The sequence below is a fragment of the Ursus americanus genome, chromosome 11 (assembly GCF_024610735.1).
Source record: "Ursus americanus isolate L20-20 chromosome 11, mUrsAme1.1.p, whole genome shotgun sequence".
NCBI lineage: Eukaryota > Metazoa > Chordata > Mammalia > Carnivora > Ursidae > Ursus > Ursus americanus.
In genome coordinates, this window is record NC_142137.1 from 27,716,666 (window position 1) to 27,738,684 (window position 22,019).

The 22,019-nt window shown below is 38.0% G+C and overlaps 1 protein-coding gene across 3 annotated transcripts in view; it reads left to right on the plus strand.

Annotated features, from left to right (window-relative positions):
• Window positions 1-1,124: 1,124 nt before the first annotated feature.
• RPF2 (ribosome production factor 2 homolog) overlaps window positions 1,125-22,019 on the plus strand; it is a 39,961-nt gene continuing 19,066 nt past the window's right edge. Inside the window, exons 1-7 of one of the 3 annotated variants that reach the window (XM_045798480.2) lie at window positions 1,125-1,221; window positions 3,217-3,349; window positions 6,075-6,112; window positions 10,737-10,776; window positions 14,577-14,658; window positions 15,513-15,589; window positions 20,561-20,660. In XM_045798480.2, coding sequence (XP_045654436.1) covers window positions 1,199-1,221; window positions 3,217-3,349; window positions 6,075-6,112; window positions 10,737-10,776; window positions 14,577-14,658; window positions 15,513-15,589; window positions 20,561-20,660 — 493 coding nt within the window. In that variant the 5' untranslated portion in view covers window positions 1,125-1,198. The other 2 variants (XM_045798483.2, XM_045798482.2) reach the window with 2 other exon arrangements.

Here is a 22,019-nt window from a genome sequence, read left to right on the forward strand (position 1 = left end):
GGTGTATATTTGCAAAACATTTCAACACTACAAACACCAGAAGTATCAAGATGGGGCGCTGGAAATGTTTTACTTTCATGAGAAAAAAGATAATCTGAGAGAAAGATGTAGCTATATGATATTAAGTAAATGATCCTTATTTGTTCATATAAAAAGCATGTTACTGTAACATCTTAATTTTAGATCTGCAAAACAAATTTCAGGGATGCCTGGATGGCTCAGTCAGTTAAGTGGCTGCCTTCAGCTCAGGTCATGACCTCAGGGTCCTGGGATAGAGTCCCGCATTGGGCTCCCTGCTTAGTGGGAGTCTGCTTCTTTCTCTGCCTCTGCCCTCTGCTGGTTCTCTTTCTCTCTCAAAAAAAAAAAAAAAAAGAAAAGAAAAGAAATGAATGTACTGAAGTACTGATATATGCTATACGTTTGAACCTTAAGCATGAACATGTATGAACATAGTGAAAGAAGCCGGAAAGAAAGGGCACATATTGCATAAATCCATTTTTATGTTATGTTCAGAATAGACGTATCTATGGAGACATAGATTAGTGGTTGCCAGAGGTTGACAAGTAAGGAAAATTACTACTGGGCTGAGAGGGTGGGTGATAAAGATGTTCTGAAATTAGATAGTGGTGATAGTTGTACCTTTGCGAATATACTAAGAAACCACTGACATGTACACTTTACAGGGGTTAAATTTATGGTATATGAAGTATATGGCAATTTAAAAATGGGGGGGGAAATGGGGGTCAGCAGTGTTATTTTCTGCACACCTTTTATGAGCGAGGCACTGTGGTAGTTTTAAATTCTGCCTCACTGATCTTACAGTTCAGTCAGCAGTGCACATTTCACATTGATATTTTTAGCCACTACGTGAATACCTACCATGTTGTCAACCTTTTTAACATTCTGGGAGATTCCCAGAAGAATAACATCTGGTCCTTGAATATCTTATTCCGTGTATACACACAGGCGTGTACATCAAGCAGCTACAGGCGGTGTTACCTAGAGTGTTCATTTCCGTCTAAGAGACAAGGCAAAAATCTGTAACCAAGGGAACGCGTTAGTGGTCTAGGCATCTACGATCGGGTGGTTTCAGGAAGTGGCGTCACGCTCAAGTTCCGGTTCCGCCTGTTCCGGGGCACTGGCCTATCTCGCGGAACTGCGCGGTGCACGTGCGTTCCCGGTTCGTGTTGCGGTAGCCATGGACGCTTTGGATCGCGTTGTGTAAGCGCGCTGGGTCCTTTCTCTGGGGGACGTTGGAGAGTGGGATTCCTGTGGTGGGAAGGAGTGAAAAAGTCTCCGTTCCGCCAATCGTGCCTCCCACTCTGCCAGTTGGGCTTGCGGTGGGCGGATCTAGCCACTAGCCCGGGTCTCCCTCCGTTGGTGGTGCCGCTCGCCGGGAGACGGAGACCCAGGAAGCCCACTAATGGGAGCTGCCAGGCGGTAGCACGGAGATGTTGGCTGCTTTTATCTTGGCCAGTTAGAAACGTCCTGGGCTTCCAAGAAGTGTGAGGTAATGAGTAGTCACCAGCACAAGGCCTCGGAATCTGACAGATGTAGGTGACAGTCCCGGCGCGTTCGCAAAGCTTTGTGACTTCGGGCCATATAATCCCCCTAAACCTCAGTTTACTTTGTAAAATAGCGTTCGTAATAATCATACTTCAAAGAGCTGTGAGGATTATTGGCGAGAATGTATGTACAGCTTTTGCTACAGCACGTAGAAATGTTGATTATGGCTAGCTTTTTCTTTATCTTCTTGAGTTGATGTTTGTTTTAAATGCGTTCAGAAAATATTTGTTGGTCTCCTAAATAGTTCTGCTGTTATTTCTTGAGATTTGCTTGGGTTAACAGGCAATCAAAACAAGTTCTTCTTTCAATCATTAATTCAGCGATTTTTGCAGATCTGCAATATATTCCTACAGGTATGGGGACGGCAAAGATGAGTAAGACTACGATCTGATTGGGGGACAAACAGCTGATAAAACGTACAAGATGTTATTTGCATTAGTTGCTGGCTAGCCAGAAGTAACAAACCACATGGACTAAATAGTATAGAGCACTTTTTTTTTTTTTTTTTTTTTTAGTTTAGACATGCTAAGTATTTCTTGATTTGGTTTAACAAACGTGTATCTTTATCAAACAATAAATGATTGGAAGCTTTATATTGCTTGACATTTTATCTGGAGAATTTGTAAACTCTGTGTGATAAATTGAGTGTGTGTATATTCTGTTTTTCTTTTCCTGCCCAGAGTGCCCATAGGACTGAAAGGGGGATGGAGGGTCATAGTTACTTAAGAGAGGAGAAATTCTTTCAGTAGATGGCAGAGAACTGTTGGAAAAGCAAGATATAGTAAAAGCAGAAGTGAAGCCCTTTTTCTGAACAGAAATATATAAAAACATTCTACTCCTCCTGTCACATCATAAAATCAGAATAACGAATTTGTTTTCCCTTCATATTTTGCAGAGTGATTAGTCTAGATGGGTTTTTAAATCTAGCTCATTTTGAAGATTGGCCTAGTTGTGTAAGTAGTGTGACCTTGGCCACATTACCTCCCTGGCCTCAGTTGCCTCGTCTGTAAAATGAAGATAATACTTTTACCTGTGTTGTGGGATCTGGGTGAAGATAAGCCTTAATAGAGTGACTCTATAAAATTGTCATTATTATCCCCCTTTGGTGGCAATAATATTTGACTTTCTCAGCTGTGATGTTGGATAGTGTATACTTCCTGGTAGGCATTGTGGTCTTAAACCTGGATGAAAGATAGGCAGTGAGTAGCCAGCCTCTCTGTGTTTAGTAACTGCCCACAGATTGATCACTAGTTGGTTTGCAATTCTTTGTGTTAGGGTAAGAGTACTGTTTGCTTTAGACTGAAGAAAAAATAATGGAGTAAAAATAGCAGTAGTATTCATTGAATCTTTTTTTTTTTCCTTAATAAAGGTTTAGAAAAAAGCAGTAATAAAAGAATGCTGGGGATATAAAAAAAATAAAAAAGCCTTTTTAAAAAATCAAAAGCTAATAAAATTAACACTTCATAGTAATAACAATACCTTTTACTATTATGTCCCTAAAAAGTGAGATTTTGTTTAGTAGTGGAATCCTAACTGATAAATGTTATGTAATATCTGTTGGGTTTTAAGAATTTGCACGTTAGTCAAGTCATTGTTTTGTATTATGAGGAAAACGTTTTAAGTTGTTATGAATTGTGATTTTCTGAACAGAAAGCCCAAAACGAAAAGAGCCAAGAGATTCCTCGAGAAGAGAGAACCGAAGCTCAGTGAAAATATTAAAAATGCTATGCTGATTAAAGGGGGAAACGCAAATTCAATGGTGACACAAGTACTTAAAGATGTGGTATGTATCTATATACACTTTTTTTTTTTTAAGATTTTATTTATTTATTGGACAGAGAGACACAGCGAGAGATGGAACTCCAGCAAGGGGAGTGGGAGAGGGAGAAGCAGGCTTCCCGCAGAGCAGGGAGCCCGATGCGTGGCTCAATCCCAGGACCCTGGGATCACGCCCTGAGCCGAAGGCAGACGATTAATGACTGAGCCACCCAGGCACCCCTATATACACTTATTTTTTAATTTTTAAAAAAGATTGTATTTTTAAGTAATTTCTACACCCACCGTGGGGCTTGAACTTAAAACTCTGAGATCAAAAGTTGCACGCTCTACCGACTGAGCCAGCCACACGCCCCCGCACACTTACTTTTCAAATGGTATTGAAATTATTTTAGGAAATTTTCAGCATACTAGTTTAGGCTGCTGGAGGAATACATGGATAAGTTTGCCTTGCCTTAAGAACTGCTAGCTTTAGAGAAAGGCTCAAGTTGGAGGTTATTTGCCTTGGCAAGACACTAACCACTGGTTTTCCTTAAAGCAACTGCTATAGTTCCCTTAGTAAATTTCAACTGATTTCAGTTACTAGAATTTGATTTACTCACATTTAAGGAACGTATCTAGTTGGTAAAGTGAAATAACTATATATTATTGTTTATTCCTTTAGCAATACCAAGTACTGTGCTAGGTGTTGAGGATTGATAGTTATATAAGACACATCTGTCCCTTCAGTGAGCTTAATGAGGGAGACAGGCAAGTAAGAAATTACAGCATTGTGAATTAAGTGCTGTGCTGGAGGCATGTACAGGGTAGGATGGAAAGCAAGGTTAAAATCCCATAAGGGTAGCCACACACAGGGTGGGCTTCCCAGAGGAGACACCTAAACTTCATTTTGAAGGAGGAGTTAGAGCAAGTAGGAGGAGAGGAAGAGGAGGAAGAAGTCTTCCGAGGCTGAGGAAAATACTTGTGCAAAAGGGAATGTGAAGGAGCATGATGCATTTGGGGACCTGCAAATAATTGGGGATGGCTAAAAGGAAAGTGGGCTCGATGGAACTAGAAGAATAGACAGGGATCAGATAGTAACATGGAGTTTGAGCTTTGTTCTGAAAGCTCGAAGGAACCATTGAAAGATTGGAGGTGGCAGATGTCATTAGCCCTTTTAATCGATTGACCAGAGAAAATTGAGAGCAAATGTAGGAAACCAATTCAGCCATTGCTGTCAGGCAGGTAACGAGTATGTGGAGTGTGTTAGTGCCAGTGAAAATGAGAGATGATCAGAGCCTAGATGTTGAGGGTAGAAGAGTTTGGGCATGGTTTCTGGGTTGGATTCTTGATGAGTGATAATGCCAATTTGAGAGTATACCAGGTGGAGCAGGTTTGGAGAGAGAAGTGATAATGTTCAGTTCAGGACCTGTAATATAAGTGATGAAGATAAAAACTTTGTTTTTTTCTACCTCTTTAGCCTGATGTTTAGCCCAGTGTGTGGCACATAGTAGATGCTCAGTAAATGTTTAATCGGTGATTGAAAGGCAGAGTCTATGGAGATACCTATTTGGTGGTTGAATATTTAAGCCTTGAATACAGCAGATAGATTCTTTGAGTTAAATCAACTAAGTAATTGAATAGCTTTTTAAACTCTACTAAACTCTCTATGCTTGTTAAACACAATAGTTCAGGTATCTCAGTGTCTAATACATGCTCATCCATTTTGTCTCAGTGTCATTGTGTTGGTAGGGTACTGGCCCTATATTTAAGTAAGCTCTAAGAATAACACAATATAACAGATTATTGCGGTAGTTAACATTCATATTGATGATTCTTGAGTTGTCACTGTGGTAATGTGCATTACACCAAGGCGGGGAAACATTTGGTCAAGAATCATCAAAAGTTTTAGTACTGAATCCTGCCTGGCTGGCTGTGTTGGAAGAGCGTTTGACTCTTGATCTTGGGGTTGTGAGTTTGAGCCCGACGTTGGCTATAGAGATTACTGAAACAAATAAACTTAAAACAAAGAAAAAGAAAAGTTTTAGTACTTAAAAAGATAGGTTTTACTGCTGAACTTCCTTTGTTATCCGCTCTGATTGTTGATGAATGATCATTTTTATTTTCATTGTTTCCCTCATTGACCCCTTTCCCTAATGCAAGGGAATGCCTTAGAACTTTGTTATTCCTTATGGTAGAGCAGAACTCTACCATACAGGTAATAAGTGATTATTAGTGTATGAGGGGAAAGAAGTAAGAAAAAAATGAAAAGAGGGTTGGATGACAGGAATTTTTTAAAGGTCTGTGTTTTAACTCCGAACTAGTATTCTTATTGTCATTACTGGGACTCTCTCTGTTCTCTCATCTCCAGACAACATTTCAACTTTGTCACCCTTTCCTGACAGGATTCATTTTTTTTAAGTTTTCTTTTGCTTTTTTTTCTACTCTCAAATAAATAGTTTGCCTGGAAAGAATGGAATATGTAGAATTGAAAGAAATGAAAGGAATCATTTAAGTTGGATAGATTTTTGAAAGGGCATAGGAACTTTAGGTTAAGAAAGTCCAGTCTAAATTAGGATATTAAGCTTATGTTTAGGTTTATATAAGTGATTAAAAGGGAGCCAAGCAGAAGACATCAGAATAGGATTTAGGGACCAGGTAATCTTATATAACGACTGATACAATGCAATTTAATTTTTACTTCGCTTTTCAAAATGCAATTTGTTTTGAAAGCTATAAATTATGTTTTACAGTATGCACTGAAAAAACCGTATGGCGTTCTGTATAAGAAGTAAGTAATGACTTATTTTATTTTAACTTATATTGTTCTGTTGTAAAAGTAACAATTACTTTATGGGAGATTTAGAAAAGTATTTTGTTTAAAAAACATGCCAGTTCCTTACATATAGCTATTAGTATTTTAAAAATTTATTTCTTTCCAGTTTGTGTTTTCATTTGTATTGAATACTTACATAGTTGTAATCTTAGCATATATATATTATTTTGAAATAATTATGGACTTACAGAAAAGCTTGCAGAAATTAGTGGAGTTCTCATAACTATCCAGCTTCTCTTAATGTTGCGTCTTACATAACCATAGTTACCAAAAGTAAGAAATTAACATTGGTACAATAATGTTAACTGTAGACTTGATTTGGTTTTACCAGTTTTTCCAGTAATATCCTTTTTCTCTTCCAGGATCCTACATTGCATTTAGTTACGTGTCTCCTTACTCTCCCATTTGTGACAGTTCCCCAGTCTTTCCTTTTTTGATGGCTTTCACACTTTTGATGAGTACTTGTTAATTATTTTGTAAAATGTCCCTCAGTTTGGATTTGCCTAAAGTTTCTCATGAATAGATTGAGCCTTATGCATTTTTGGCAAGAATACAGGATTGTGTTAGGCTGGTAGCATTAACCTCGGTTAAAGTGGTGTCTGCTTGGTTTCTCCACTATAAATTTACTATTTTTCCCTTTGTAATTAGTAAATGTTTGGAGGAAATACTTTGAGACTCTGCAAAGACTATGCAAATAATCCTCTTTCTCCTCACACTTTCTCTTACTCATTTTAGCATCCATCAGTGGATCTTGTCTACAGAGGTGATTACTCTGGTGTTCTTTTTTTTAAAGATTTTTTATTTATTTATTTGACAGAGATAGAGACAGCCAGTGAGAGAGGGAACACAAGCAGGGGGAGTGGGAGAGGAAGAAGCAGGCTTATAGCGGAGGAGCCTGGTATGGGGCTCGATCCCATAACGCTGGGATCACGCCCTGAGCCGAAGGCAGACGCTTAACCGCTGTGCCACCCAGGCGCCCCTACTCTGGTGTTCTAATGGTGGTTTTCTATCTCCCTCATTCCTTATACATTTACTAATTGGAATTTTGTAAGGAAAATCTCTATCTTCTCTTCTGTTGAATTACTCATTTATATTAGTGTGGCCTTACAGGTATTTATTATATTCTTTGGAGTTATAATCCAGTGCTGTCATTTTTCTGTTGCTCAAATTCTCCCTTTGGCCATTGGGATCTCTTTTCGGTTGGCACCTGTGCTTTTTCAACATGCTCCTTGTGTTTGAGTACTTCTTTTCTGGTGTCACAAGTTGCTCCACACTCATCTTTTATTTTTCCTTGCAACAGCCCGGGAATCAACCCCTTCTCTATGGAGCCCTGTTTCCATATATCAGAGACTGATAATTTAGAAACGAAGATCTGGGCACTAAGTATGCTCTGTTGCTATGGGAGTGTCATTGTTTCTAGATCCCCTCAGACAGAGCTTGAAAATATGTATTATGCATATTAACCTGTGCATACATGCACATCTAAATTTATATTTATGAATTTTTAAAACTCTAAGTTTATATCAGTACTTCATAAAAAATCACGTGTTCATACTAATACCTCTAGTTCCAACCCAATGCCACAGACTTCATTCCAGCCTTTCTTCTTTCCTTACTTGTAACTTTTTTCTTCTGACAGTAAGAAACCTGGCTTTCATTATTGATCGTATACATATTTATTCGTTTGTATACTTCTAGTACATACATAGTTTCAGAATTTCTAACCCTTTAAGAAACAAATTAACTAGAGTATAGAATGTGTGCATAGTTCTTTGTGTCTTTAGCTTTAGGGTATCCAGTTCAAATACTGTTTTCTAGTATAACATAGGTTAAGTGTTTTCTGCCTCTTTAATGTGATTGTGTTATTTTAAACCACAATTAGAGTCGTTTATTACAGCTTGTATTCTGTTTGGGTTTTTCTCCACATCTTGGTGGTTGTTTTAATTTATGTATGTAAAATTTACTCTTCGTGGTCTACAGTTTTATGAGATTTGAAAAATGCATTGAACTGTGTCTGCCGCTGCGGTTCATGATACAGAAACAGTTCCATCATCCTGAAAATTTCTTTGTGCAGTGTGCTCTTGTAGTCCTCCTCCCCACCCCTTTAATCAATGAACTGTTTTCCATCCTTATAGTTTTTCCTTTTTCTGAATGTCCCATAAATGGAATCATGCAACAGGTAGCCCCTGGAGTCTATTTTCTTTCATTAACAAAATGCCTAAAGTTTATCTGTGTTGTTGCCATACATTAAATTTTATTTATTTATTTATTTATTTATTTATTTATTTATTAAAAGATTTTATTTATTTATCTGGCAGAGAGACAGCCAGCCAGATAGGGAACACAAGCAGGGGGAGTGGGAGAGGAAGAAGCAGGCTTCCATAACGCCGGGATCACACCCTGAGCTGAAGGCAGACGCCTAACGACTGAGCCACCCAGGCGCCCCCATACATTAAATTTTATATCAAGCCTTTTTCATTTATATTGTAAACATTCTTCTATTGATAGGCGATCCCTTAGGTATTATTTTCATTGCTAGTATAATACCTACTAAATGGTTATACTAAAATTTGCTTGTAACTTTACTTAATTTGAGGAAATTTAGGTTTTTCTTTTTTGCTGTTCTTATAAATAATGCTAAAATGGCCATTTTTATACAAATGAGTTATCCTTTTGAATTAGTTCTATAGCTTCATGCCTGGTAGGCATATTAATTATATTGCTTTTTGAAAAGATGGCCCTTTTGGCAGAGTGTCATATACAAGTTCCATGGGCCATTATCTATTTTTGGTTTATATTTTTAAGCTAAGAAGTGAAAATCATACTTTCTCTAATTTGCATTTTCTATGTTTCCAACAGGTCATATTTGCTTACTTGTGAATTACAGTTAGCTGTTAATCATAAATGCTGTAATAATTTTTCTTGGTTTGTTTGCCTTGCATCATTAAAAATAATACTCTTTTTTCTCTTAGATAATTGGGAAAATGGAATAAATAGTCACCCATAGCACTATGTACATTCTGACATATTTTTTTCCCTGTATATTTCTTTTCTTTTATTTGAGTATAGTTGACACACAGTGTTACATTAGTTTCAAGTGTAAAACATAGTGATTTGACAAGTCTATACATTATGCTGTGGTCACTACAAGTGTAGCTATATCATCTGTCACTGTTACGATGTTGACTGTATTCCTTATACTGTATCTTTTATTCCTGTAACTTACTGATTCCATAACTGGAAGCTGTATTTCCCACTCCCTTGCACCCATTTTCACATCTGTACAGATATTTTCATATCTGTATATTTATCTTATTCTCTCTCTCTTTTTTTAAGGTTTATTTATTTGAGAGAGAGGGAGAGAGCGCACTTGTGCAAACGGGGCGGGGGGTGCAGAGGGAGAGAGAGCAAATCCTCAAGCAGACTCCCCGCTCAGCACAGAGCCCAAGGTGGGGCTTAATCCGAGGACCTTGAGATCATGACCTGAACTGAAATCAAGAGTTGGCTGCTCAACTGAGGCACCCAGGAGTCCATTTTATTCTTTAAGCAAAATCGATATTATGTTGTATATAGATTTTGCTTCATAAAAATTATGTACTGTTGTATAGAAACTTCATTTACATAGTTAGAAGTCAAATTTTAAGTGAAAATATAAACACTCTTTACAGAACAGCCACCTCTCATTAATTTCTTACATACTTTACCAGAACTTGTCTATGCATATTTCAACAAAGAAAAATATTTATTTGTATTTCTTTCCCTTTTGCATGAAAGATAGCATATTTTACCTACTGCTTCTCCAGCTCTACTACTAATGTTCCTGGTCTAGTGCACCATTTTTTTCTTTCCCTTCTGGATTACTGCAATAGCTTATTACAAGCTCTTTTCAGTCTTGCCATACTACACTGCGTTCTCACATAGTGGATAGAACAGTCCTTCAAAAAGAAAATTTGAGTCCGATCTTATCGCTTCTGCCTGAAACTCTTCAGTGCTTCCCGTTACTCTATTAATACCTACATTCCTTACCTTGATCAACAAGGCCCTACATAATCTGGGCCATGTCTTCATCTTTGACCTCATGCCCCACCATTTTCCCTTTGCACACTAAGCTTCAGTGACACTTGCTTTCTTTCCATTTCTTGAATAGTCTAAGCTTGTTCCCATCTCAGGATCTTTGCTTATTCTGTTCCTTCTTCCTAGAATACTCTTAGCCTCAAAACTTTTCAATGGCTTATTCCTTATCTATCAGGTCTTAGCTCAAATAGTGATTTTCTACTCTTCATGCTAATAGAATACCTTGTTTTATTTTTGCCACTACAGTTATTTTAAAAATTTTTATTATTCCACTAGAACGTAGGCTCCATGAAAGCAAGGATTTTGTTTGTTTTCTAGGATCCTTAGCTCTTACAACAGTGCCTGGCACATAATAAACACTAAATACATATTTGAATGAATGAATATCCCTCCAGCTTTATTTTTGATTATTTGAATGTAAAATTTTCTTTAATATATTACTTGTTATGGGTGAATTGCTATTAAGATTATGAAAATTAAGGTCACCTTTTAAAAATATTCTTAGGAAAAACATTACAAGACCATTTGAGGATCAGACATCATTGGTGAGTACAAGAATCTTTTTTTTTTTTTTAATTTATTTATTTTAAAGAGAGAGTGTGCATGCGGGCAGGGGAGGAGCAAAGGGAGAGGGAGAGAGAAATCTCAAGCTGACTCCATGCTGAGTGTGGAGCCCAACGTGGGGCTCAATACTAGGAACCTGAGATCACTACCTGAGCTGCAACAGAGTTGGTCACTTAACTGACTGTGCCACTCAGGCACCCCAAGAATCTTTCTGATTTAAGAGAGCATGTAAATGATTATTCAGACTAATTACTACTCCTTTAGTACTCCTAATTTGTGATGTTTCTGAATTAGAAATCATCCTATGTGAGGGAATTTTAATGTGAAGTGGAGGGGAAATAAGACAGTTATTATTTTGAAATAAGATTTTATACTTTCAAAAATATGACTGTAGATCTTACATTTCACAATGACCAGTATTATTCACTGCTTACAAGTATATCAACAGAATTTTTAAAAGTTGAATTATATTTTATGTGTCTAATTAATGGATTTTCAAAAGGAAGCTTGTTAATAGGTCTATTTTTATAAAGCAAGTTTGATTTTTAAAAATCTGACTTTCTTTGGATATTTTTAGAACAAGGAATGCTACCTGAATTATTGCTAATAATTGTCAGTTGCTTCACTAATCAAATTCCTATTTGAATGTATTGGCAACCAAACTAAATGAAAAAAGCTAGTGAATGAAATCGGAAGATAAAGGATGGTATATAGTAAATGGTGAATGATGAATGGACTTTGGGTATGTGGTGGTATTGCTTTCTTTCTAAAGAAAATCTTAAGAGAATAAGTGGTTTAAACTACATTGACTTAAAAAAAGTCAGAATGGGGGACGCCTGTCTGGCTCAGTCAGTAGAGCATGTGACTCTTGATCTCTGGATTGTGAGTTCAAGACCCATATTGGGTGTAAAGCTACTTTAGAAAAAAAAAAAAAAGATTAAAAGATACTGAAAAAAATTGGAATGGGATTATGTTCTCTTGAGGGGAACACCATTACTTGTTTTTCCTTTTAGTTAGTGAATTTATTTGTTTTTTAAAGATTTATTTATTTTAGAGAGTGAAAGAGAACACTCATGGCACGTGCACATGAGCAGTGGGGAAGAGCAGAGGGAGAGGGAGAGAATCCTCAAGCAGACTCCCTGCTGAGTGCGCGGAGCCTGACATGGGGCTTGATCCCAGAACCCCGAGATCATGATCTGAGCTGAAATCAATACTCGGAGGCTTAACTGACTAAGCCACCCAGGCACCCCTAGTTAGTGAATTTAAAAGAAAACTTTGGGGGTGCCTGGGTGGCACAGCGGTTGAGCGTCTGCCTTCGGCTCAGGGCATGATCCCGGCATTATGGGATCGAGCCCCACATCAGGCTCCTCTGCTCTGAGCCTGCTTCTTCCTCTCCCACTCCCCCTGCTTGTGTTCCCTCTCTCGCTGGCTGTCTCTATCTCTGTCAAATAAATAAATAAAATCTTTAAAAAATAAAAAAATAAAAAAAAATGAAAGAACGAACTTTGGAATAGAATCTTAGTAATTAATTAGAAGACTAAAATTAAACATCTTCTCCTAATGTAGCAACTAACTGCATTGAAAATTATAACATATTAAGAAAAATCAATATTCAGGGTTTAAAAAAATTTGTTCTTAAAGATTTTATTCATTTGAGAGAGAGAGAGCATGAGCAGGGGGAGGGGCAGAGGGAGAAGCAGACTCCCCACTGAGCAAGGAGCCTGATGCTGGCCTTGATCCCAGCACCTTGGGATCATGACCTGAGCAGAAGGCAGACACTCAACTGACTGAGCCACCTAGGTACCCCAATGTTCAGTTTTTTGCAAAATTACTTTCATTATAGTCTTGGGTTTTTCCCAGTCATCTGTTGAAGAGATTGTGAAATTGAAAATAAGGGCTCTAACCCAAAATTCTGTCTCTTCATATACCGCTTATCAAGGGCTTGCTTCGTTTTGGCACCATGATGCTTGTAGCTGAGTGACCACTTGCAGCAGTGTTGTGATGTAGACTCTGTAGCATTCTGTACTTTTTTTTTTTTTTAAAGCTTTTATTTATTCATTTGATAGAGCGCACAAGCAAGGGGGGGGCAGCACGCAGAGGGTGAGGGAGAAGCAGGCTCCCCTCTGGGCAGAGAGTCCGATGCAGGGCTCCATCCCAGGACCCCTGGGATCATGACCTGAGCTGAAGGCAGACGCTTAACCGACTGAGCCGCCCAGGCGCCCCTCTGTACTTCTTTTTCAATCCTGTTTTGATATGACGGTTTTTCTTACACTTGAAATTGTGACTTTCCTCTCTTTGATATCCCACCTCCAGAGATAGGAGATATTTCACTGAGTGTAGAAAACCTCACACTACTAGAGCTCAAAATGGCTGTGGAAACAGTGGTCATGTTGGAAATGTGGTTGAATTCCTTCTCCTGACCACGTATCCCTCCAGGAGCACTTTTTCCCCCAGCACATTTCTTCTGCTACGGTTTTGGAACTGTGCTTTAGAACAGGAGTTGGCAAATATCCTCTGTAGGTCAGATCCCTGTTTCTGTGAGACCCGTAAACTGAGAATGGTGTCTGTATTTTTAAAGGGTTTCTTTATAAAAGCATATAAAAGGCCTAAAAATATTTACTGTCTGGCCTTTTGCAGATAATTTGATTATGCTTGCTCTAGAATTTTAATAAGAAGTGGACTTTTATGGAGAAGAACAACAGAGATGAGTACTATACATGTATGTGAAAGGTAGTTCGTGGATAGCTTTGGGGTGTTATTCATAGTAAGAGAATGTAAAAGAAACAATATTTTGGGGCGCCTGGGTGGCTCAGTCAGTTAAGCATCTGCCTTCGGCTCAGGTCATGATCCCAGGGTGCTGGGATCAAGCCCCACGTCAGCCTCCCTGCTCCGTGGGGAGCCTGCTTCTCCCTCTCCCTCTGCCTGCCGCTCCCCCTGCTCGTGCGTTCTCTTTCTCTCTCTGTCAAGTAAATCTTGAAAAACAATTTTAAGAAAGCGTTTCATTTATTTGAAATTTATTTGGACACTTAAAAAACTTTATTTTATTTTATTTTTTTTAAAGTAGGCTCCATGCCTACGGTCTGCAGAGCACGGAGCTCAACATTGGGCTTGATCCCACAACCACGAGATCACGACCTGAGCTGAAATCAAGAGTTGGAGGCCTAGGGGCTCCTGGGTGGCTCAGTTGGTTAAGTGGCTGCTGCCTTTGGCTCAGGTCATGATCTCGGGGTCCTGGGATTGAGTCCTGAGTTGGGCTCTGCTCTTATCAGGAAGTCTGTTTCTCCCTCTCCTTCTGCCTCTGCCCCCTGCTTTTGCGCATGTGCGCTCTCTCTCCCTCTCAAATAAATAAATGAGTCTTAAAAAAAAAACCAAAAAACAGTTGTAGTTAACTGACTGAGCCACCCAGGTGCCCCTATTCATGTGTATTTTAAATGCATAGTAAGATGTACCATTGATGGTAGCAGTAATGTCTAATGAGCAAAGACATTTGTTCAGCAAATGAAATACTTAGTGTGCTGTTCCAAAACTGCACAGCTGAGAATAAATAGTCTCATTTTATTTATTAATCTAAACTTTTCAACATATTTTTAGTCTTGAACTTATTTCTTTTCCCGAGGTACCCCAAATCAGAAAAATGGAAGTAAAAAGCTAGAAATAAAGTCCCTTTCCTCTTATTCCTATCTAGTTCATTAAGTATTCATTACTTTTTTTTAAAGTTCGGAAGTACAGTTCTTAAAGTTCTTTTATTAATGCATTAATTAGAGTTTTTTTGGTTTTACAGGAATTCTTTTCAAAGAAGTCAGATTGTTCTTTATTTATGTTTGGCTCCCATAATAAGAAGCGGCCAAATAATCTAGTAATCGGTAAATATCATTTACTTTCTTTTTTAAAAGAAAGTATTTATTATTATTTTTATTTATTTATTTATTTGAGTGAGAGAGTGAGCGAGAAAGAGAGAGAAGGAGCCAGGGATAGTGGCAAAGAGAGTGGGAGAAGCAGACTCCTCCCCACTGAGCAGGGACCCTGATGTGGGGCTCCATCCTGGGACTCTGGGATCATGACCCAAGCCAAAGGCAGATGCTTAACCAACTGAGCCACCCAGGTGTCCCTATCATTTACTTTCTAATATTGTTATTTACAGAGTCAGTTTTGTGACTGAGATTAATTGATGGTGTTTAGGATTCAGGAGTAACAAGTAAGCTCTAAGCTCATTTTAAAAAAATTTTCCTCGTGACTTTGAATAAAACTTTTTATCTACCAGACTGCAGGTAAACAATTAGGCACGTAAATATTACTTTACCTAAAGTTGCAGATATTTTCTTAATATAAAATATATTTACCTTACAAGTGTTAGAGAAAAAACACGAAGTAGCGTACCTTCCCACATAAATTAACCCTTCCCTGGTAAGTATTGCACTTGGTCTGGCATGGTCACTGGTGTAGGCAAGCCCTTTTCCTTCTGTGGGTCTTTATTTACTCTTACATAAAATAAGGGAGTTTGGCTAAATATTTTCCAAGATTCTTTCAGGGCCAACATTGCAACAGTCTATTCTAGGTAGAGTTGAAAGTTTAAGAAAGAGGGAACATGTTTGGTGGGATATGAGGGGAAAAAAGAGGCAGAGACTTAACATTTTGAACATGCAGATTTAGTGGGTACATATAAAGTGGCTGTTTGGGAAAAAATAAATGCTTAAAAGAAAATGTATTTTCCTTCTAGGTCGTATGTATGACTACCATGTGCTGGATATGATTGAATTAGGTATCGAGAAGTTTGTCTCTCTAAAAGATATTAAGGTAAGCTACTAAGCCTAAAAATGAAAGGCATTTTGTAATATTGCTCTTAGGCAATAGTGACATCTTGTGGTGAAGAGTACTGTTACAGTTTTGTAGCTTAAATAGGAAAGAACTTTATCCTAGCGTACTCTGAGATAAAAGCAAACTTAATTTTATCTTTACTTTAAAAAGAAGTATATAGTTACAGCATATAACACATATGTGGATCTTCTGGCACTTAGACTTCAGAGCGATTATTAACTCTTGTCTGGGCCCATAGTTTAAATGCTGTCCTCTCCCTCTGAATTGTCACAGCACCTATGTTATGGGACCTCAGAAATACCAGAGTTTTCTTTCTTTCCTTTTTTTTTTTTTTTTAAGATTTTACTTATTTGAGAGAGAGAGTGATAGAGCACAAGCAGGGATGGGGGGAGAGGCAGAGGGAGAAGCAGACTCCCTGCTGAGTGGGGAGCCCAACGTGGGACTCAATGCCAGGACCCTGGGATCATGACCTGAGCTGAAGGCAGACACTTAACCGACTGAGCCACGCAGGCATCCCAACACCAGAGTTTTCAAAGTGAACCCTGTCCTAAACCTAGGATGTTTTAGCTGATCCTACAGTATTAGGCTGCCGGCCACTAAAATGCTAGTTCAGTGCTTCGCTTCAGGACTCGCATCTTTGTGTCTCCTTTGTTTGAATGGGATTATAAAATAGAAGGCAATAAGTGGTCTTAGAAAGGCAAGAAAACTGTCCTAATTTAGTTCCTGGGTCCAAATTGGGCTTCTGCTTCTTCAGAATTCTGCTTCTGGCTTAATCTGTTCCATCAAATATTTCATCAAGTAGTTATTTTATTTAGACTTCATGGCTACCCTGTGTAAGGCTGAAATTACTTTCCCTATTGTGTAAGTTGGAGATCAAGGCCCAGAGGAATTTTATTGGTGACTTGGGAGTCATATGTATAGTAAATGGTATAAACAAATATTGAAAGAATGCATATTGAAGTTTGTAATAGAAAGTTACATAATTGTTCTTAGTTTATGGTGCTTTGAAGGTCATGGTATAGTTGAAAGAATTGTAAAATACGTAATGACTCCTTTTCCTAGTCACCCCTAAAAAGAGGATGTGCCTTCCAAGTTTTCTGTGGGTTTGAAAAAGGCTCTTACGAACTCCTGACTTAGCTATAGCAGCTTCTTTGGATACAAGGTAGCACAGTGGCCTGAGATTGGATTTAGAGGCAAAACATTTGGGTTGAAGGCCTGTGTTGGCCATTTAGATGACTTGTGACGTGACAAGTCAGTTACTTCCTTACTTTCCATTGCGATCAAGTATTAAATAGGTATAACGATATCAGCGGTGCCTGGGTGGCTTAGTTGGTCAGCGTCCGACTCTTGATTTCTGCTCAGGTCATGATCTGAGGATTGTGAGATCAAGCCTTGTTGGGCTTTGCTCAGTGGGGAGTCTGCTTGAGATCCTCTCCCTCTATTCCTCCCCCTGCTCTCGCTCTCCCCCTCTCAAAAACATAATAAATCTTTAAAAAAATTAAATAAATAGGTATAACAATATCAAATGAGATAATATATGTGAAAATGCTAATCAGTGAAGATAATATTTTGGAAGGTGTTTGGGAATGTGTATAAAATGTGCTTTATCGTGGTGGAAGCTGTCATTTTATTACAGTTTGTCTTCAGGGCAATGCCTGAATCCTCGGAGATGAGCAGCATATCCCCATTTCACCTTCACCGCTGCTGCTACTTGGTCACCAGTTAGTGGGAGTAAGCATTGGCTGATCCGAGCATGCCAACCCCTCCACTCTTTGCATTTCACTTCCTAAACAAAAGAATACTTCTGTGCCTGTGTAGCTTCTATGCCAGACCACAAAAACGTTATTTTCAGATCTCATTCTTTTTTTTTTTTAATGATTTTTTTATTATATTATGTTAGTCACCATACAGTACATCCCTGGTTTTTGATGTAAAGTTCGATGATTCTTCAGATCTCATTCTTAACAAGAACTATTGAAATTGAATACTGAATTTTCACTCATGGAGCATATCCATAACTATAAAAGTCACTAATTGATGACGATTGATGATGCTTACATTGGCAGTTCCTACATAGACTTTTTTTTTAAGTTTTTAAAAAATTTTTATTAATTTATTTATTTGAGAGAGCAAGAACATGAGCAGTGAGGAGGGGAAGAGGGAGAAACAGGTTCTCCGCTAAGCAGGGAGCTGGACGTGGGGCTCAGTCCCAGGACCCTGAGAGCATGACCTGAGCCGAAGGCAGATGCTCAACTGACTGAGCCACCCAGGCGCCCCCCTCTACATAGACTATTAGCCAGACCTTCACTTTTACCTCATTATTCCATTATAATCTATTTTTAGTTTGTTTTGGAATTGCATGTTTGTTATACTTTCTCTTCATATTTATTTCCTTTTTACATCTACCTCTTTTAAGACTTTTTCACTGGTATTTCTTTTCTCACTTTCCTACTTTTATCACCAAGCCAAGCCTCATCCTTCTGTTTACTCTTAAGCAACAGATGATTCAATTCTACCAGGAAATTGAGTGATTATTCTAGGACTATTTTCTCAGATGTGGCCAAACTTCTAGGGATGGTTATTTTATATAAAATAAGCCTTAGTGAATGAGATGATTAAAATTTAAGGCTAGTTGCTTTTATTTTAGGCAGGATAAGATAAATTGCAGGTGCCTGGGGATATTTTATTTGGGGAGTTTGTGTATGATTTATAGGAATTATTTCCCTTTTTCCCCTTTGTTTAAAAAAAAACAACTTAATTCAGGCCCCTGGGTGGTATAGTAGGTTAAGCATCCAACTCTTGGTTTCAGCTCAGGTCATGATCTCTCAGGGTCATAAGATTGAGCCCCGTATTGGGCTCCGTGCTCAGTGCAGAGTCTGCTAAAGTTTCTCTCTCCCTCTGCCCCTCCCTGAGCTCGTCCTCTTTCTCTCTCTCTCAAATAAATAAATCTTTAAAATAAAAACAATTCAGAAGGTTAGCTCAAGGATGTCACATAATTATGATGTTTTTAGTGTACTATAATCCTAGTACATATATAGTTTTTCTAATTTTTAGTGCCTTTCAGACTATTCAAATAAAGCTCATCTGTTGCAGTTTCTTCTAGTTCCGGGTTTTCACATTGTGGAAAATATCAGTGACCTAAATGTTAAGTACTGTTTCATATAACTTGTTCAGTTATATATTTTTTTTAAGATTTTATTTATTTGAGATAGAGCTAGAGCGAGCAAGTGAGAGAGAGAGAGAGCACGAGCAGGGGCAAGGGGCAGAGGGGAGAGGGAAAAGCAGGCTCTCCACTGAGTAGGGAGCCTGATGCAGGGCTCGATCCCAGAACCCTGGGATCATGACCTGAACCTAAGGCAAACGCTTAACCAACTGAATCACCCAGGCGCCCCCTCGTTCATTTATATTTTTATGATGTGTATACTGGGTCATGACTTAAGGTGATTTTTTTTTTTTATTACTATGCATTGATGCATTGTGATCAGGATGTCTAATCACTTTCTCCTACCTTCTGTATACTTAAACAGCCCCATAAACATAGGGGTAGAAGTAGCAGTGTCAGGTCGGTACAGACAGAAAGTGGAAGAGTCACTGGGTCTGTAGGTCCATTCAGGCCCTAGATCACACAGACAGATCTTAGGCACACCTGCTAAGTACAGACAATTAAGGTTCAGAGTTTGGAAGCAGAGAGTGTCAACAAAAGTGGTCATGGTGAACAGGAAAGCACCAGGTGACCTCTGGTCCTAGGGCAGAGGATGTTTGTTTTCTTGTGCGTGCGTTTGTTTGTTTCTAGATTTGTGCAGTCCTTGATTGGAACCAGAGTAGAGGTGCTAGAATCAATGGAAAGCTCAGACCAACACCTGTTTGCCTTCAGAAATTAATCCTTCAGTTAAAGAATTTTTTTATTAGATTTTTTCTTTTTTATTTTGTGGCTTTTAAAGGTTCTTATTATTCACATCACGTTCTTTGTATAAAAAAAATCCAAAACTGGATAAAATACTTTCAGGGTCATAAGATTTTATAATAAGATCTTCGTTATGCTGAGGAAGGTTTGCTCATACTTTCTGTAGCTTGTATGAAATTCTGTTGCTTCCCATGTGAATGTTTAGTTGGTAGTTTAGATTAGCTTTCATTTAAAAATACTGTTTATTAAAGTCTTTAAAAATTTATTTGAGAGAGCAAGTGAGAGAGCACTCACGTGTGCACCAAAAGTGGGGAGGGGCAGAGGTAGAGGGAGAAGCAGACTCCCTGCTGAGCCCGACTCAGGATGGGGCTTGATCCCAGGACCCCAGGATCATGACCTGTGCCGAAGGCATCCGCTTAAGAGACTGAGCCACTCAGGCGCCCCTAAAAATACTGTATATGTGATACAGTAGGAAAGGCACAGTGTAGTAAATAATTCAAAGAAATTAACTTGGTTTAGACTCTGAGACTCTGGCTATTAAAGGGCTGTGTATGTTTTACAGCAATTTTAGCTTTTTATTTTATTCTTTGAATAGAATAATGTTAGAAAGTAGCTTGCATCATTCTTTGACCACTTATTAATTTGAAAATGTGAAGGAATGAAACAAAAAACTATAGTTTAAAAGTTGCAACTGTAGTCTTAAGTCTTTAGATTTTTTTTTAAAGATTGTATTTATTTATCTGAGAGACAGAGAGAGAGAGATCACGAGCAGGGGGGAGGGGTAGAGGGAGAAGCAGACTCCTCACTGAGCAGGGAGCCCGATCCCAGGACCCCTGGGATTATGTCCCGAGCCAAAAGCAGATGCTTAACTGACTAAGGCACCTAGGTACCCAAGTCTTTAGATTTTAATCAGTATTCATAAACATAGTTTTAGGACAGTCAAAATATGAGAACTAATCACTGTATATAAGTATTGATTACTTTAAAATCAGCTTATAAACAGTTTAGAATTGATAATTATTATAATTTTTTTTTCTGCTTCATAGAATAGTAAATGTCCCGAGGGAACAAAACCCATGTTAATATTTGCTGGTGATGATTTTGATGTAACAGAAGACTACAGAAGGCTGAAAAGTCTTCTTATTGGTAAGCATTTTAATACTTATTATCCCCAGGGTAGCTGAGGTCGGCAATCTAGGACTGTCATTGGTGACACTTTGCCACTTCACTGTAGGTACACAGCTTTTTCTTTTTGATCTTTCTTTTTTCCCCCCTTTTCATTTATTGTTTATTCCCAACTAGCAGGGGAGAGGTTAAGGGATGCTATATTGCATAGACCATTATTTTTTTTGATGCTATAGAAACTTCAGTATCAACCTATTTATAAAGCATTTTATGCTTTATAAAATGCTTACACGCATTTCCTGTCATTATTGGCATCATTAAATTTAGAAAATTGAAAAGTTAAATTTTCAAGATTGTTACATCCGCTTGGAACTCAAAAACTTCTGTTAATTTAGGCTGATGTGAAAGGGTTTTTACACTATAACCCCTATAACTTGGTTTCTTTGTTTTGTTTTGTTTTTTATCTCTCTCAGTTTCCTCCCTCCTTTTTATATTAAAAAAGTGGTTTATTGAAAATATATTTTGCACATTCCTATTATCTTTTCTGATTTCATTCTTATTTACCTATTTCTTTCATTCTTGCAAGTTTCAGATCAAGTTTCTTCCCAAGGAAACCTTCAGTGACTTCCTAGGTCCTATTATCTCATTATCATTGTCATCCTAAGTGCCAGGCATGTACTAGGTACTTTATATGTATCACTTTATTCTCACGACCTTGTAAAGTTGTCTTACAGATAACTTCTTCTTAGTGAACTACATTAGTTCCTAATGCTTTATGTAATGACTGTATCTTTTCCTGTGTGTTCACAAGTCACCTTCTTAAAATCCGGTATACAGTTATTGTCATTATCTGGGATCAATGTTAAAAATACCTATTTTAAATCACTTTTTCTCCCCTTTTTTGAAAAGCTGGCATTATTGTTCTCTGTAATTTCTTAAAGGTTGCTAATATTAATCCTGCTTAATATTTTGTGATCACTTTTGCCAGCTCTTTTCTAACTCTAGAAAGTAATTTAGTTTGTCCCTAGAGATATAAACTCTTCTGATACTCAACAACCTTTTTTTTTCAAATTTAAATAATTTATTCATCTGAGTTTTTCTTGCACCATTCTTTTTTTTTTTTTTAAGATTTTATTTCTTTATTTGTCAGAGAGAGAGAGAGGAAAGAGCACAAGCAGCAGGCAGAGGGAGAAGCAGGCTCCCTGCTGAGCAAAGAGCCTGATGTGGGACTCGATTCCAGGACCCTGGGATCATGACCTGAGCCGAAGGCAGATGCTTAACAGACTGAGCCACCCAGGCGTCCCTTCTTGAATCGTTCTTAGAAGCTTTGCTATAGTTTTTTGGTTGCCCTTCTTTTAGATTTTTATATACTTTGCCTTA